Here is a 14,979-nt window from a genome sequence, read left to right on the forward strand (position 1 = left end):
AGGTGGACCAGGACAGACTTGGGGTTTGGAAAGGAAAGAGCTTTGGTGAAAAGTATTGCTGCGAAGTGTACCCTGAGCAAGGGGTCAACCCACAGATCACATCGGGAAACTGGTGGAATTCCTGGAAGGAACAGCTAGGAGCCTAGAAGGACAATCAACCCTCCCCACATTCAGCCTTTAACCACTTTGCATCTTGGTGGGAGGACCTGAAGCAATTAACAAACAAGCAGCTTGTTTGGGACTCCAGCTGCTCTCTCCCCTGGTAAACTCCTGCTGATGGCCCACTGGTGAGGAGCAGTATGAACGTATCCCATGGAGCCAAAGTCAGTAAATCTGGTATTTTCAATTGATACAGGGCCCAAATTAATGTTTTCAATAAATAGCAAGCAGAGAAATTGGGAATTAACCTTCAAGGAAATCTGCAAATATAGTGGGTGTAACTGAGTTAGCAGAAATTCCCCTTGGCTCAATCTCAACTCTGGCTACTTGAGGAGAAGATGATGACAGCTGAGGAAGTGGCTTTAAGTCCTCACAAGGGAAAAACATGAGGGTTTGATGTACTGGCAGGCTGGCAATGGTCTGCCCAATGGCAGAGTGTGGAGTCCTGGATGCAGAGGCGGAAGCCCCTCAAGTGAGGCTCCTGCAGACTGCCCCTGCCCTACCACAAAACAACCTACATCTCAACAGCCAAACAGGCAACCTCTTGAAGTGATTAAAGAGCTAGAGAAGACGCACATTGTAAGTTGTATGCACTCCCCTCAGAACTCTCCAGTCTGTCCAGTCCATAAGGCCGATGGCCAGTGGTGTTTAACAACTGATCACAGGAAACGGAGTGGTAATACTTCACCATTGACCGCTGCTGTCCAGAGCATAACCTCTGTAGTGACAGTAGTACAGGCTGCTGCCCACCCCTGAATGGCCATTCTAGAAGCTAAAGTTATGGGTTTTTATAGTTCCCTAAGGGAAGAAGACAAACCTCAGTTCCTTTCACTTGTAAGAGCATGCAGTACACCTTCAACCAACTCCCCCAAGGGTATAAACACTCCCCCAGTATTGCTTACAGTGCTTTGGCCAAGCTCCTCCATATTGTGGAGGTGCCAGCAGGTGTCCACATATATCAATATATAGATGATACCCTAATTGGTGGAGCTTTAATTGAGTTTGAACAATACATTTCATTTAGCCTCAATTTATTGATTCCGTGACAATATGGTAGAGGTGTTATGTCATTTCTATTAAGACATCTCTAAGCTAAAACAATAATTTTACTAAAATAATTAAAAAACCTGCTGCAGATACTCAGTGTGGTAGATGTCAGAATTGGAAATAGATAACATGTCTTGGTCTCAGTTAAATCAGAAGGTAAAATAAAGTTTATGCTGTGAGTAAACGAGGCTACATTAGTTTCTACTAAGTTAGTCTTTTGTGTAATGTAACGCAAGTCTAAGGTTTCTTTTGGAAAGCTGATTATAATATGATGTCCATATTATTACTACTTGGCTGCATCCCATTTTAAGACACATCTGTAGTTGCAGAAGACATGCTGAAGTTTCTTAGTCTATGAAGAGCAGTATAGAAGATTCAAATGCTAACCCACTGTTTCAATAATTTTTAACTATTTATATTTTGTTTTTATTATCAAATTATACAGTAAGTGAAGACAACTTCAGAGTTAGGTTTTTTAGTTGGAAGTTAGAGTTAATTAAGAAAATGAATGTAATGTGGCATGTCTGTCTTTATGCACATATATATACTTATATTTAGATGTAGATATACATGTATTTAGATGTATGTATACACAAACACATCTGTATATAAATAGGTTTATCTGCTTTTTACTCCATGTTTCTGTCAGAACTAGCATATGTTATTTGTCTTTCTTGATGTTTGAAACCATTTGTAAAATTACTAATTTTTACTAATCAGTTATAAATGTGTGTGTTTTCTTCCCATCACTTTTGAAATACAGTTTTTAATTATTCATATTTGAAGCAAGCTGATCTTACTAAAAAAATGTTTTTTTTTTCTGAAAGCTTTTGTTCTTATGTGTATTTTCCCTTTTGAAATTATGAAATACATCATTGTATGTTTGTTTCTGAGTGGTGGTTGGTGGCCTATGGCCAGTCTCTTGAAAAATCTTTATACATAGGTGCTATAATTTGAAAATGTGGAAAACGTTAATTGCGCAGATATCAACATCTTCAGTCTGGCTACAAAGGGACAACAATATGGGCCTTTTTTTTTTACTGTGTTGCTAGTGAACGTTATGTGGAGACATACATGGATATATACATTTATGTGTGTCTGTATTGTTTTCTTTTCCTTTACTAAGACAACAAATACAGTCTCTTGATAGTTTCTGTCCTTCTTGCATATGGTAACCCCCTTTTCACATCCAGTTTTCTTGATAACTTTGTATTATTGGTATACCCTTCATAATTCTGAGAAAGGTTTGTGTTATATAAAACTAAATAGTCTTTAAATAAATAATAATCCATATTCAAAGACCTCGTGTGGCAGAGAACATAATTAGGGGTTGCTGGATTTTATTTCATGGTATAAAAAGCAAAATTTAAGAGGTAACAGGCTTTTCTGTGAAAGTTTCAAGCTAAGCTACGTAGGCTGACCTCTGCAGGAAGAGATAAGGCATATTGACTTCTGCAGTAAAATATAAACAGAGGATATATATATGTAAAAAAAAAAAACAAAAACAACAACAAAAAAAACACAAAAAACAAAAAAGGAAAACAAAACCCTCATCTATGGACAAAAATGTCACAATCTAATGTGAAGTGTCCTAGAAATATGTGTAGCACAAGAATGACAAAGAGGCAAGTACTTGAGATTGTTAATGCAGTGGTCATGGATATGAAACATATATATTGCAGAATTACATAAAGAAAACCTGTCTCATATAACTGATTCAGTTAGAGATACTAATGTGCTTTGCCAGCCTTCCAGCATGAGTCCCCAAGAGGGGAAAGAGCATAATGACACTTAAGCAGAAGAACAAATGGGTAAAAATTTACCATGAATAAATTTAGGCTATAAATTATGAGACTATTTCTAGTCTTGGAACATTGATTTTCTGTAACAGTTTTATAGTAGCATGAAATATGGCCTGAAATGGTACTTAATAGTTTTATGAATGACACAAGTCAAATGCTTTCATTACAACTGTTCCATTTCATATCTCCCACTGAGACACATATGAGTAGCCTAAATCAAGGTTCTAAAATTGGGCCAAAACTACTTTCCAACTATAAAAGGCTGTTTTCTAAGCTAGGATTTCTTTCTGTCACTCTTTATGAGTGATACATTACTGAGTAAAACAAACGCAGTTACAATCTTTTGCAGCAAAAGGAAGTATAAGTAATTAACTCAACACTGTAAGAATTTATTTCACCTAGGCAATGACTTAGCCACTGAACTCCACTATTAAATTTTAATCTTAATTTAGAGCTATCTAAAACCTACTTTTTAAATTGTCGTATCATTTCTGATCACCACAGTGCTGTAGAGGTACTTCGTACTATACATCCACATACGTATCTGTATTTCATACAGCTACTTCTATATATCATTTTGTTTATTTTTGTTCTCTTTTTTTGTTATTTTATTTCTCACAATTCTGAAAATAGGCATGTCTTCTTTCATAACAAAGAAATTATGAGTGTGTTAACAATGCAATATTCCATTTTCCACATTAGAACACCAAGGTAGTGCTTCAGTTATTTGCTTTTTTATTCATTCTACTTTTTAGTCTCTCCTAGCTACCATCTCTGTATAATCAGATAAAGTGAAAGAAAGGCTTCTTGTAGAATCTGGAAAAATGTGGAGGCTTTATCTTTTGCTGGTTTTATTTTTGTGTTTCTGTTTTCCTTTGCACTCTGAAACAGAGTCAGATACTAGTAGTGATATTATATGCTTGGGCTGTTTGCCATCTTATCTGGGCCAGTGCACATTTTGTATTTCAGATCTGTCAACTTGGCTTTGTTTTTTAAAACGCTGGTCCCTTGATGCCTTCTTTTGCCATCTGCTAGCCTTCATAGAATTACTCTGAGTGCCTGATGGTGTGACAAAGATGTTTGTCACCATTTGCATTCCTGAAAGGTTTTCCATACTCTCACTGCAAAATACATTATTTGTTTGGACTGTTTCCCATGATTATAAAACCTGATTGCATTTTCTTATTTAATAGGGCTTACCTAAGGTATCAGCAAAGTAGGTAGTACCATCAGAATCTCCAATAACATGCTGCCATAGCCCTCATGAATACCTAAATGTAACAAGATCAGATGATAAATGGACAGCAATTAACTAACTTCATTGTCTGCATCAAAGAAGTAAGGAGGAAAATTAGTATGATGGAAGGTTATTTCCCTGTGTAAATAGTTATAAGATTGGGCTGTTGTATTCCTAGAATGCCCTATTTTAGCCTGTGTTACTGGATCTGCAAATTTTTGGTTTACACCTATGCCAAAAAGACTAGAAAGTTGGTAGGAAAAGCAGCATACACAAAGAAATTCTGAGGCTAACCTGACAAATATACATGTTTAAAACATAAATGTGATCTAATTATAACAATCAAACAAATTTAGCTAGGCAAAATAGGGTGATCTTCATCGTAGTATATAATGAAATTCCATTTTTGCTTTACAAGAAAACTATAATTTAATGTATACTTTTTATTCAGTGCCCTAAAGATAGTGATGCATGCATTGCAGTAACCTCATTATGAAAAGTTACTGACTTTTATGAAAACATTTCGCAGTGCTACTGAAATGTCTGAAAAATGCCTGTATTTTCTTGAGACAAATGTCTGCTTAGGTACAGGGTAAGATAGAAGGTGCATTCTGGATATTATCTCAATTTGCTGTATGGCTTGTCCTCACATCAGTTTTGAATGTACTTCTACAAGCAGAAAACCATGACTGGTGAACATTTTCATTGTCAGATAAAGAACATTGGTAGCAAAAGCAAAGACGGGTACCACTTTCATGATTTGCTTTTAGCATAAATTGTCATAAGTAGAAAATAGATCAAGATAGATTAGAATAAATGTCATGATGTAACAAATTACTCACAACACCTTTCTTCTGAAGAAGTATGAAGTTGTTGTTTGAGCACTCTGTAAACTGAAAGGCCAGACTTCTCCCACATTTACAATGGATGATGTAGAGTGCTATGTTGCTGATGTTACAGAAGTAGGAGCAGGGTTAACCAGCTCATGCTGGCGAAGCATCTTCACTGGTGCAGCAGCAGGCTAGGAAGTACAGACACTAGCAATAGGTAAGCAACGGCTTATATAACAAGGGGAAGAGGGATTGGTAGTTATATCAACTGGAATTGCAGACAAGTACCTGCTCTTTGCCTATCTCCCAAACTATCCTTCTGCAGCTTCAGCATGTGCTAAATAGAAAACTTTATGGAGTGCTGAATACTGGCTGAGGTTAGGGTGCAGGCTCAGAGAAACTACAGTTGGCACCAGTGAAAATTCTTAAAGGATGCTGGTTGAGAACTTGAAACTTAAGGCTGAGAAGGGAGAGTTTGTGTTAATTACTTTGGAAGAGCTGCTCATGGGAAGAACTGCAGTCAAGTTTCCTAAAACAGACTATATTATTTGGCTTAAGTCTTATAGTAGTAATATAGTTTACTGGGGTTTTTTGTATCCTGGAATATATGGTCAGGGGTTGGAAGGGACCTTAAAGATCACCTGTTTCTACAAAGTAATTTTAGTAATGCGTGTAATCTGTCTAAGAAAAATAAAAAGAAATATAAGCCCTTCCGAGATAATCTATGTTCATAGATTCATAGAGTCATAGAATAGTTAGGGTTGGAAGCGCCTTAAGATCATCAAGTTCCAACCCCCCTGCCATGGGCAGGGACACCTCACGCTAAACCATCTCACCCAAGGCTTCCTCCAACCTGGCCTTGAACACCGCCAGGGATGGAGCATTCACAGCTTCCCTGGGCAACCCATTCCAGTGCCTCACCACCCTCACAGTAAAGAACTTCCTCTTTATATCCAATCTAAACTTCCCCTGTTTAAGTTTGAACCCATTACCCCTTATCCTATCACTACAGTCCCTAATGAAGAGTCCCTCCCCAGCATCCATATAGGCCCCCCTTCAGATACTGGAAGGCTGCTATGAGGTCTCCACGCAGCCTTCTCTTCTCCAGGCTGAACAGCCCCAGCTTTCTCAGCTTGTCTTCATACAATAGGTGCTCCACCCCCCTGATCATCCTCGTGGCCCTTTTCTGGACTTGTTCCAACAGTTCCATGTTACTTTTATGTTGAGGACACCAGAACTGCACACAATACTCCAAGTGAGGTCTCATGAGAGGAGAGTAGAGGGCAGGCTCACCTCTTTCAACCTGCTGGTCACACTACATATTCAGAGAACTCTGATGCAAACTTTGCTTGGTAGTGAGATTTAATCAATATTATTGGTAAAAGATAATTCTAAAGTGTAAGAACCTCTTCTTTACTAAAAATTGCTTAATTAATTTAGTATTTTAGAAGTTCTAGAACATAAAATTCACCATTGAAATGCAATGGTGAATTGTGAAAATATTTATGCCAATGTTGTAAGGATTTAATTCTTGTATTTGGTATTAATTCAAGCTGTAATTCAAGTTTTATAATGCTCAGTTACTGATTACTTTTAAAAAGTCACTGTTGATACTCCAGAAAGACGTTTGCAATTATCATTATCACTTTGATTATAGATATGGCTGCATATCCAGTAATTAGATACAAGAAAGCATGTCATGGTTCCCTGCAATAATATTTTCAGCCAGTAATTCTTCAGTAGGAGATCCACTCTACACTATTTTAACTCTCCGGCCTTAGCTTCTGGACACTGTTTGGCTCCCTGTCTTCTGCCTTCATCTTCCTGCTGAACTTCTGACTTTCACAGAGTCTCAAGAAAATGTAAAAATGGAGCTAAGGAAATTGTTTTTAATTTTCTAAGTATCTACTAAAACGTGTTACTTATTCATTGATTATATTTCTTTTCATATTATGTGAAAACAGGCTGTAGTTATACGTGCAATTGCAAATATTTTGACCAACTATTTTTAAGTAGTTTTAAGGACAGAAGTTTAAAAAAAAAGTTGTTGCTTTTTTGCTTGGTTTTTTTCTTGTATTTTCTCTCATCTTTTTTATATTTTTTTTTTATTATTATTATTTTTTTGTTATTTCTAGCTTTATGTGGTGGAGATGTTAGAGGACCTAGTGGAACAATTTTATCTCCTGGTTATCCTGATCTGTACCCAAATTCACTGAATTGTACATGGACTGTGGATGTTACCCATGGAAAAGGTAAATAAATCTGTCTCTTTTTGCACTTTTTTTAAATCTCTAAGTCCAGTGATCTTTCTACACATGTAGATCTAGGATAACAGCCATGAACTAGGAACTGCATTGCTGATTTGTGGTTTTATTTTTATTATAGTAATCCCTAGAATTCCAGAAGTGAACTAGGCCCTAATGCTTTCTACAGAGCAGACAGCCCCTAGAAGTTTATAGTTGGATGTGTGCACATTAATTTATACAGGTGAAAGAGGATGAGTGCTTATTCTGATGAGGAAATGTCTTATAGAGAGATTAGCTGGAATACAGATATACAGATTTGATATTAACAAAAAAAATTGAAGACAAAAGTGAAGATGTTACTCATGGCACAAGAAATGAATGACATTAATGAGGGTGGAGTTGTTTAAAATATTGCTCATTTTGCTAAATTTACATTCTGACTAGCTGTCTACAAGGAAATGTCAGCAAGAAAAGTCCTATTATTTTGAAGAAAGTGTTCCAGCTTACCAAGACACATTTTCATGGTAGCAGCATTAAATGGCAGCTTCATATGCATTTATGGATTGAATAAATGCACTGAAATAAATGTGGGATGAAAAAATAATAAATAATAAAATCCAGGAAGAGAACAGTTAGAGAGGTGAGAAAGAAATAATGACCGATCACAGTAGCTGAAGGACAAGAGACTTTTAAAAAAAAAGAGTTGTTTGTTGAAGCTAGATTTCAGGATAAAGAATAATGTTTTTATTTTTTTCTCTGAGAAAGGATCTTAGTAAGAGCTCTTTCAAAGAAATATAAAGACACATGGGATTTCCAGACAGTAAAATTTCTGCAAAATAGCGTGTCTTTTTTACTTTAAGGTGAAAGGTTTTGGGACAAGATAAGATGGTTCGAACTTTTAGAATTTTGTTGGGTTTGGTGGTTTTCTTTCAAATATGTGACTGCATAGTGCTCTTCTAGTACGAGTGGAAAGAACTAGAGAAGCATAAAAAAATAATGTTAAGGAAATAGAGACAGGTATGAAAGAAACTGAATATAAATAGGGTGAGGTGATAAGAACACAAAATGGAGAACTGCATTTGTAACACTGGAAAGAATGTAGAAAAAGGAATGAGGAGAGGAAGTTCAAATCTGAATTTAATCAGTTTTCTCTGGGAGGGTGTGAAAATGAGACAAAGCATACTGATGATATATTCTCTAAAAGTGTTATAACATAAAAATAAGATACCCCTCACAGGGAATTGTGCTGATGTGTGATTCCCTTGTTCTATTTTGTGCAAATAGTGCAATAGTTCCTCATCTAGATACTAAATCCCTCTTGTGGCATTTCATGACACGGACTCAAGCTGATGCAGAGACTCAAATCCTCGTTTATTATCACCAAGACCTTTTTATCCCCTTGTTCGGTACTTTCCCAACCTGCACATACGTACAACGTTCAATCTCATTGGCCACTGTGAAACTCTCCAGGTAAATAGTCCAATCACAATGTTGCAGACCCTCTCACAACCACCATATCCTCTGGCCTACAACTGAGATTTCCCCACAACTACATCCTGGCCCATCCTCCTGAGGCTTGCTTGTTTACCTTTCCTGCCCTTCAATGCCCAAACTCATCGCCCCAGGGCTTGTCAAAACACCAAGGCCTCAGAGCTCATTCCCAAACTCTTTTTCATGCAAATCTTATCACCTTCACTCACCACACCCTCTGACTGGATGTCCCATTTAAAACTCCTTAAAATGTTAAAGTGGCAAAGTGTATCCCTCAAAATTACTGCTTCAGCTGTTCTGGAGTCTCTCTTTACTATCAAATGATGCCACTGTGTCAATATAATTTGCTTGCAAGTATCCACAGTGAAAAAGCATTCTGAAATTACTGAGCCTCCATCAGAAGCTTCATTTGGCTTTGCTACCTATAAGTACGAAACATGGCTTTTAGACTTGCAGGTATATAAGGTACTGTGTATCTTTCACAAAGGAGAAAGGATGTGGGAAGTACAGAATTGTTCTTCTGGATAAGCAAGGAAGACTGATAGAAAGTGTAAGAAAACTGTTAGCCCTGTAGTAATCTAGTTTACACCCTATCTGAAAAGCCATTGGATACTCAGCCCAAGCTTTATAATATGAGCATTGAAGAGAAGTAGCAGACATGGATAAGCTTTTAGCTTTGTGGAGTAATGTGGGACTGAAAATTATGTAAATTCTGCAGCAAACATGAGCTCAGCATAAGCCATGTTTTTCAGGTTTCTTGAAAGACACTAACACTTTAATTTTTCTTAAAAAAAAATTATGGATTTAATTTTTTTAATCTTTAAAAGGTGGGGTAAATAAAAGCTGAAATTCTCAATGTGATTACATTTTAGATGAGGCTATTGAATAAAACCCACTATATATAATGAGACTCCTGAGAAAACAAATATGTCAAAATAAAGTATATAGGGAAAGAGGGTAATCGTATAAGCTCATCTATACTTATAAGCACATTTATAAGCACATCTGTACTTATATATGTGCAATTATGTTGATGGAAGTGCATTCTTATGTCAATGCATTTTATATTATGGAATTGTTAATAAAAACATTAAATATGAATGCTGTGTTGTAATTTGACTTGGGCATTTTGATTCATGATGCTCAAAGATCTTCTGGAACAATTGAAGAGGGAGGATTTGATGTGAAAAGGAAATAGGAAATATTGTATGGGTTTCTCCTATTTTGTTGGCAAAAAGGTATTAATAGTTTAAGCTCTTCCAGTAGGTACTGCCTGAGGAAGATAGCTCTCCTTTTATGACAATAAATCACAGACTTTCTTAATTAAACTTTAAACTCCTAACAGTAAAGTTCTGTGACTAAACTAGTTCATTAGGCCACTTCTGTATTTAATGGACAAACACATATATATTCAGGATATGAATCATCTTATGCTGAAAAAGTATTTAAAGTGGATGAAATGAACCATCCTTTGAAGGTACCTATTTATCTCTATCATCTAATGTCCAGGGGTTTATAGAGTCCCCAGATGAATTGTCACTAGGAAGACTAAGTTTTAGATAGTTTCCATTTGGGAAAATTAATCACATACACATAAATGGATTATTTTAAAGTGAGGGAGAAAAGCTTTCTTCTGGAAATCTCATTTTCTGCTCTACTTCATGTCAAATATAATTTCAACTTCAGAATTTCAAGGAGTATCTTCTAGTGGTCACTAAATAGTGATAATGATTTTAAAAAATAATTCAAATTTTGTTTAGGATTTTTGTTTTTTTTTTTGGTTGACAAAATTTTGTAGTTTAATGTCACACAGCCAAGAAAATGTGGAAAACTTGTAGCTCCAGAATGCTGTGAGGTACTTTTTTAAAAACACATCTTTATTCTATGATTCTATGCTGCATTTTCATAGTGCTGTTACATAATAGCGGGCAATTAAATGCATATGTTTCATTCAGGTTTAAATTTTATATCCGGATATGTTGTATTGCTAAGAAAAACTGTTTCTTGTTTGTATATGCTGTTTTAAATAACATTGTATGCCTACAATATAAATACATATATATAGTTTAATTTTACTGTTCAAGTGTACCTACTTCTGGAATTCTGTAATGATTTTTGTGTTAATTATGGACCAGCATTATGATTCTTGAATGTCCATAAAAAATTGATATGGTTTTATTTTATTTTTTATTTTTTTAATTTGTTAATGAAGGAAGGAAAAGTGCACTTTAAATACAGTTAATATGTTTAGTAGTTAGTATTTTACTTTTTCTGTGTTTACCATGCAATTAAATATATGGTGCAATTGAATTTTTGGAGTATCAGTGGTGTATTTTAAACCCTTTACTAAAATAACTGTTAATTTACCCATCCCCCAACGGTCTGGATTATAATATTGAGAAATGACATTAAAGTATTATGTCTGTCTTCATTTCAGATTTTAAATATTCCCTTTATAAAAAAGGGGCATAGGTGGCCTATAAGAAAGAATCTACCTGAACATATCTTTTAAAATTCTTCTCTGGAGAAGACACAATCTGTTACACGGCATATATTAATGTCAGAATGGTTTCTGAAGAAAACTAAATTGTACTGAAACTGCTGGGATATACCTTAGAGTTTTGCTCAGAAATGTCATGGTAATCTGGAAAATTGATTGAAAAATTCCCTTGAGTTTGGTGTTTGAACAATACTCAGTGAAGCTCAGCTGTGATTCACAGGAATTCCACTATTTCGGGTTGCTACCATAAAATTTCTTCGGCGTTTCTGATTTTATTGTTGCAATATACATGCATGCAAAAAAATGACCCAAATTAATTTTGAGTGCAGTAAATGCAACAGATATTACCTGAATTTCAGCCTCATGCTGTATTTCTAATTTTTCTAAGAGCTTTTTATGTCAGATCAGTGCTGTCTCTTACGTAAAACTATGAAAATAAAAATTAAAGTATTTGCTAGTTTATCAGTCCCAAACTTAAATTTGTATGAATTAGCTCAAAAGATATGCAACATTAATTAAAAAATTCAGTGTGTGATTTTGCCAATTTATTGTCACACAGTCTAGGAGAATAAATAGGATATTCAAAGCAGATAAATGGCTTTGTTCATATACTTACCAAATCCGGATTTTTTTAAAATCCAGGCTAGATCTCTTGGATTATCTTATTTTATCCTGTACATAAAGCACAACTCCATCCTGTAATTTCTGTATCAGTGCTACTAAGTAAGGGTGTGCTTATCTGACTATGCAAGCTACAGTAAGTGGGGGTAGTGGAGTGGAGCTCTAAGAGAAGGAGGTATCTATTTGAGAAAAAACTGAACAATTTTCCAGTCCTCTTAAAGGGAAGCATAATCTAGAGGTCTTTCAGATTCAAGGGACTTCTCTTGTTGTTTCCATTTGTATGTACAGCTGACAGCACACCTAAGCATGTATTGCAAAGATGCCAGTGTGTACAAACACATACACATACAAAGCCTAACAGGGAGCGAGACAAGTGTGTTCACTGGCATACAGAAGAACACCAACATGCTTCCACAACCTTCCAGGTCCTGCCCCAGGACCTGGCCCCCACATCCCACTCTGTCCAGGTGCTGTTCTTCTGTATCAATTGCTTTTTTCCTAGGTGTTGCCCCTTGACCTCATGTTGCTCACCAGGCAGTCCATATTGATGTTCACTAGTGGCTACACATGTGCTCATGCTCTGGACAGAGGATTCACACACTAAATAGTCAGGAACAGAGTTTAAAAGTTAAAAAAACTGTTTCTTTTTTGTGACTTTTCTGTGCATTCTACCCAAAGATCATGGTCTAACTCTTAGTTACACATATGCAGAAAAAGTAATTTCTCTTGCTTGACCTTTAAGTCTTCTTATCGCTATTGTGTTCCTTTCTAGATGTGTGATTTCTATCTGATGGTTTGCAAAAGAACATACCGTTGATATATGCCACATCTTATTGAGAAACTTCCCATTTTTTTTGGAAGTGCTGCTGTTACTGTATGTGCCATTAGAATATACTTTCCCTGTACTGCTGCTGTACAGGGACTGTAAGAAATAAAGTTTACCTTTCCCATTGTTCCATAAACACTTTGTAATTTTGAACATCCATAGTGTATCCTCAGATTTTATATAAAAATGAAAGCATATGCCTTTGAATACTATAGATCAAGCATCCATGTTTTGGAGGTAAAGGCAAAAATGAAAGGTAGTGTCAAAAAAGCCAGACCTTCTGCAAAGATATTTTAATACTAAAATCAGGAATAATATAAATTTTTAGAAAAATTGGATATCTTAATTTGCTGAACTGATTCATCATGAAATGCATGAATTTGATCCTTGATTTAATTACATTGATGTTGACAGTGTGATATGTAAATCTAATTCTGGTTTTTCTAATAGGAGTTCAGTTCACTTTCTACACCTTTCATTTGGAGGATCATCATGACTACTTACTAATAACAGAGAATGGCAGTTTCACACAGCCATTAGCACGTCTGACTGGCTCAGAGCTTCCTTCACCAATCAATGCTGGTCTCTATGGAAATTTCAGAGCTCAATTGCGCTTTATTTCAGATTTTTCAATATCATACGAAGGATTTAATATCTCTTTTTCTGGTAAGGAAATACCTGTGATCCCTGGCACCTGAAAAAGATTTTTTTTTTTTTCAGTATTTTATGTAGATAAAAAAAAAGAGAAAAAATTTTAAAATTGAAGTGATTTTGATGAGTACACATACCAAATCATAATATTATGGAAGTTGTTTCCTAAGCACAACAGTTTCAAAGCAATCAAACCTCTGTGCTTCTGTACAGGCATCTCTGATACATGACAGGACTAATCTAATTTTACTTAGTGAAATTCCAGATAAGCCCAAGAGTCAACTGTTTAAGTTTTTATGTTATAGAATCATAGAATAGTTAGGGTTGGAAAGGACCTCAAGATCATCAAGTTCCAGCCCCCCTGCCATGGGCAGGGACACCTCACACTAAACCATATCACCCAAGGCTTTATCCAACCTGGTCTTGAACACTGCCAGGGATGGAGAATTCACAACCTCCTTGGGCAACCTATTCCAGTGCCTCACCACCCTTACAGTAACGAATTTCCTCCTTATATCCGATCTAAATGTTGTGCTATTGTTTTAATTTGCTTCATGTACCTGGGACGTTTATGGATGTTTCAGACTGACGAAGTCTCTTGTGTTATGCATCTTAAATATATTGTGAATGTATTCATTAGTCTTACTTTTTAATGTAGTATAATTGCTAATTTAAAATTTATGCATTCATTTTGGTTTTGAATCTGAAATCTGTATTGATATTTTAGGTGGAAATACACAGAAATTACTAGACTGTAAGATTACAAATATGACTGAAATGTTCTCACCTGCACAAGATTACTTGTTTTCTTGTTTTTCAGAATATAATCTTGAACCTTGTGAAGATCCTGGGATCCCACAGTTTGGTAACAGAATAGGATTTAATTTTGGAGTGGGAGATACTCTGACATTCTCCTGTTCATCTGGATATCGTTTAGAAGGAGCTTCAGAGATTATTTGTCTTGGTGGTGGCCGACGGGTATGGAGTGCACCTCTTCCAAGGTGTGTGGGTACGTGGTCAGCTGCTTTCATTTGCTTGTATGTGTAGTCATTGTCTATGGAATTGCAGGTTTACAGATTGGAAAAGCATTGTAATACGCCTCTTATTTTTTTAATCTACACTACTATTCCCCTTATCTCCTTAGTCAGATTCAAACTTTATATGTTTAGTATTAGAACTATAAAGTGAACTTCATAGTCTATACTTCAAGGAATTTCAAATTGAGAGCACAATACTCTTCTTATTTTGCTTAGTAAATTAGGAAAATTGGCTATAAATTTAAATCAGCATTTAACGTTTCAGGTGCCTAATAATCAACTCCTTTTTGTAAGTGAAAGCTTCCAAGTGGTACTTGTGTTACAAAGTTCTGTAAATGTAGTTAGAGCACTTAGATCAGAGTTACTTCATAAAACTAGGACCGTGTGTAGGATTTCAGTCAACTTCAGCTTCCTATATAAATTAGAGAACCATATCCTCAGAATTTCCCCAGAACAGTTGTTCTGGTTTTAAAATTGTAAGTAGGATAACTGAGAGGAAACACTTTCCAATGGTTCCTAACACTCTCCACTC

The 14,979-nt window shown here is 35.7% G+C and overlaps 1 protein-coding gene across 3 annotated transcripts in view; it reads left to right on the forward strand.

The window, feature by feature from the left end:
* The window catches only part of CSMD3 (CUB and Sushi multiple domains 3), a 578,676-nt gene that overhangs the window by 339,582 nt on the left and 224,115 nt on the right, over nt 1-14,979 (forward strand). For all 3 annotated transcript variants that reach the window (XM_062627150.1, XM_062627151.1, XM_062627152.1), the window contains 3 exons: nt 7,211-7,327; nt 13,210-13,425; nt 14,231-14,419. In XM_062627150.1, coding sequence (XP_062483134.1) covers nt 7,211-7,327; nt 13,210-13,425; nt 14,231-14,419 — 522 coding nt within the window. The remainder of the gene's footprint in view (nt 1-7,210; nt 7,328-13,209; nt 13,426-14,230; nt 14,420-14,979) is intronic.

Source organism: Pezoporus occidentalis, unplaced genomic scaffold (assembly GCF_034315485.1).
Source record: "Pezoporus occidentalis ecotype Australia unplaced genomic scaffold, CSIRO_AGI_Poc_V1 ctg3, whole genome shotgun sequence".
NCBI classification, from domain to species: Eukaryota; Metazoa; Chordata; class Aves; order Psittaciformes; family Psittacidae; genus Pezoporus; species Pezoporus occidentalis.